The sequence below is a fragment of the Nyctereutes procyonoides genome, unplaced genomic scaffold (assembly GCF_905146905.1).
Source record: "Nyctereutes procyonoides isolate TBG_1078 unplaced genomic scaffold, NYPRO_anot_genome, whole genome shotgun sequence".
NCBI lineage: Eukaryota > Metazoa > Chordata > Mammalia > Carnivora > Canidae > Nyctereutes > Nyctereutes procyonoides.
This window is the reverse complement of record NW_026575125.1, coordinates 62200861-62203199: the sequence shown is the minus strand read 5'-3', so window position 1 is coordinate 62203199 and position 2339 is coordinate 62200861. Positions and strand designations below refer to the sequence as shown.

At 33.4% G+C, this 2339-nt stretch overlaps 1 protein-coding gene across 1 annotated transcript; it reads left to right on the top strand.

The window, feature by feature from the left end:
• The first annotated feature begins 974 nt into the window (after nucleotides 1-974).
• LOC129518416 (40S ribosomal protein S27-like) lies at nucleotides 975-1226 on the top strand. Its single transcript, XM_055338551.1, has one exon. It carries the CDS (start codon nucleotides 975-977, stop codon nucleotides 1224-1226), a length of 252 nt encoding a protein of 83 aa, XP_055194526.1.
• The last annotated feature ends 1113 nt before the right edge of the window (nucleotides 1227-2339 follow it).

The following is a 2339-nucleotide window of genomic DNA, read 5'->3' as shown; positions in this document are numbered from 1 at the left end:
AATCTCCAAATTGTTGTCCAGAGTGGCTGCACCAGTTTTCATTCCCACCAAAAGTGCATGAAGGTTCCTTTTCCACATCTTCACTAACAATTCTTAGTTTTTGTATTGTTGACTGTAGCCATTCCGACAAGTATGAGGTGATATCTCATTGTAGTTCTGATTTGCATTTCCCTAATAATAAGTGATGTTTAGCATCACTTCCTGTGTTTTTTTGGCCATCTGTATGACTTTGGAGAAATGTCTGTTCATGTCTTCTGCTGATTTTTAAATATTGGATATTGAGTTTTATAAGTTCTTTTTTTTGAGTTTTATAAGTTCGTTATATACACTATATTTATTAACACTATATCACATATATCATTTGAAAATATCTTCTCCCATCTTGTAAGATGCCTTTTAGTTTTCTTGTTGGTTTCCTTAGCTATACAGAAATTTTTATTTTTATATACTCCCAATAATATATATTTTGCTTTTCTTTCCCTACCTCAGAGGACCTATCTAGAAAAAAAGTTGCTATGGCCAATGTCAAAGAGGTTACTGCCAAAAAATAAACAAATATAAATATAAATATAAATATAAATATAAATATAAATATAAATATAAATATAAATATAAATAAATAAATAAATAAATAAATAAAGAGGTTACTGCCTTGTGTGCTTAATAGTTTTAATGGATTGATGTCTCATTTTAGATTTTTAAAACATTTGAATTTGTTTTGGTGTATAGTATAAGAAAATGGTCCGGTATCATTCTCCTGCATGTTACAGTCCAGTTTTCCCAACACCATATGTTGAAGAGACTGTCCTGTCCTTTTCCCACTGGACATTGTTTCCTGCTTTGTCAAAGATTAATTGACCATATATTTGTCGATTCATTTCTGGTTGTTTATTCTGTTCTATTGATCCATGTGTCTATTTTTTGTGACAGTACCATATTTGCCTTTCCAGCGATGATGACCTCCCTATGAGAACATGCCCCTTGTGAAGGATCTTCTGCACCTGCCCCTGGAAGAGAAAAGGAAGCACAAGAAGAAACACCTGGTGCAGAGCCCCAACTCCTACTTCATCGACGTGAAGTGCCCAGGATGCTACAAAATCACCACCATCTTCAGCCATGTACAGACGGTAGTTCTGTGTGTCAGCTGCTCTACCATCCTCTGCCAGCCCACGGGAGGAAAATCAAGGCTTACAGAAGGATGCTTCTTCAGGTGGAAGCAGCACTAAAAGCTCCCTGAATCAAGATGAGTGGGACACTATCCCAATAAACAGATTTTGGATAAAAAAATAAAAATAATAAAAAAATAAATTCCAGATTTGTGATACCTCCGACTTTGCTTTTCTTTTTCAAGACTGCTTTGACAATTCAGGGTCTCCAGTGATTCCATATAAATTTGAGTATTGTTTGATCTAGCTCTGTGAAAAATGCTGGGGGTGATTTGAAAGGGATTGCATTAAGTGTGTAGATTGCTCTGGGTATTATAGACATTTTAAAAATATTTGTTCTTCTAATCCATAAGCATGGATTGTATTTCCATTTCTTTGTGTCCAGTTCAATATCATGCATCACTCTTACATATTTTCATATGTAAGGTTCATTCCTAGGTATCTTATTATTTTTGCTGCAATTATAAGTGGGATTGTATTCTTAATTTCTCTTTCTGTTGCTTCATTATGGGTTTATAGAAATGTAACAGATTTCTGTACATTGATTTTATATCCTGTGCTTTTACTGAATTCATTTATCAGCTCTAGCAGTTTTTAAGTGGATCTTTCAGGTTTTCTATATAGAGTATCCTGTAATCCGCAAATATGGAAAGTTTTACTTCTTCCTTACTGATTTTAATGTTTCTTTTTAATTTCTTTTTATTGTTTGATTGCTGTGGCTAGGACTTCCAGTACTAATTGAATAAAAGTAGTTAGAGTGGATGTTCTTGTCTTGTTCCTGACCTTAGGGGAAATCTCTGTTTTTGCTCACTGAGGATGATGTTAGCTGTGGGTTTTTCATATATGACCTTTATTAAGTTGAGTCATGTTTTCTCTGTCCTTACTTTATTGAGCGTTTTTCAATGAATGGATGTTGTATTTTGTCAAATGCAAAATGCATTGATATTTGACAATGTATTTGAACAGACACAAACTCTTTGTTCAAATGATCATATGGTTCTTATCCTTAAATGTACTGATATAATATATTACATCAGATGATTTGTGAGTACTGAACCACACTTGCAATCCAGAAGTAAATATCACTTGATCATGGTGAATGAATTTTCAATGTATTGTTGAATTAAGTTTGCTATTATTTTGCTGAAAAATTTTGCATCCATGTTCATCGGG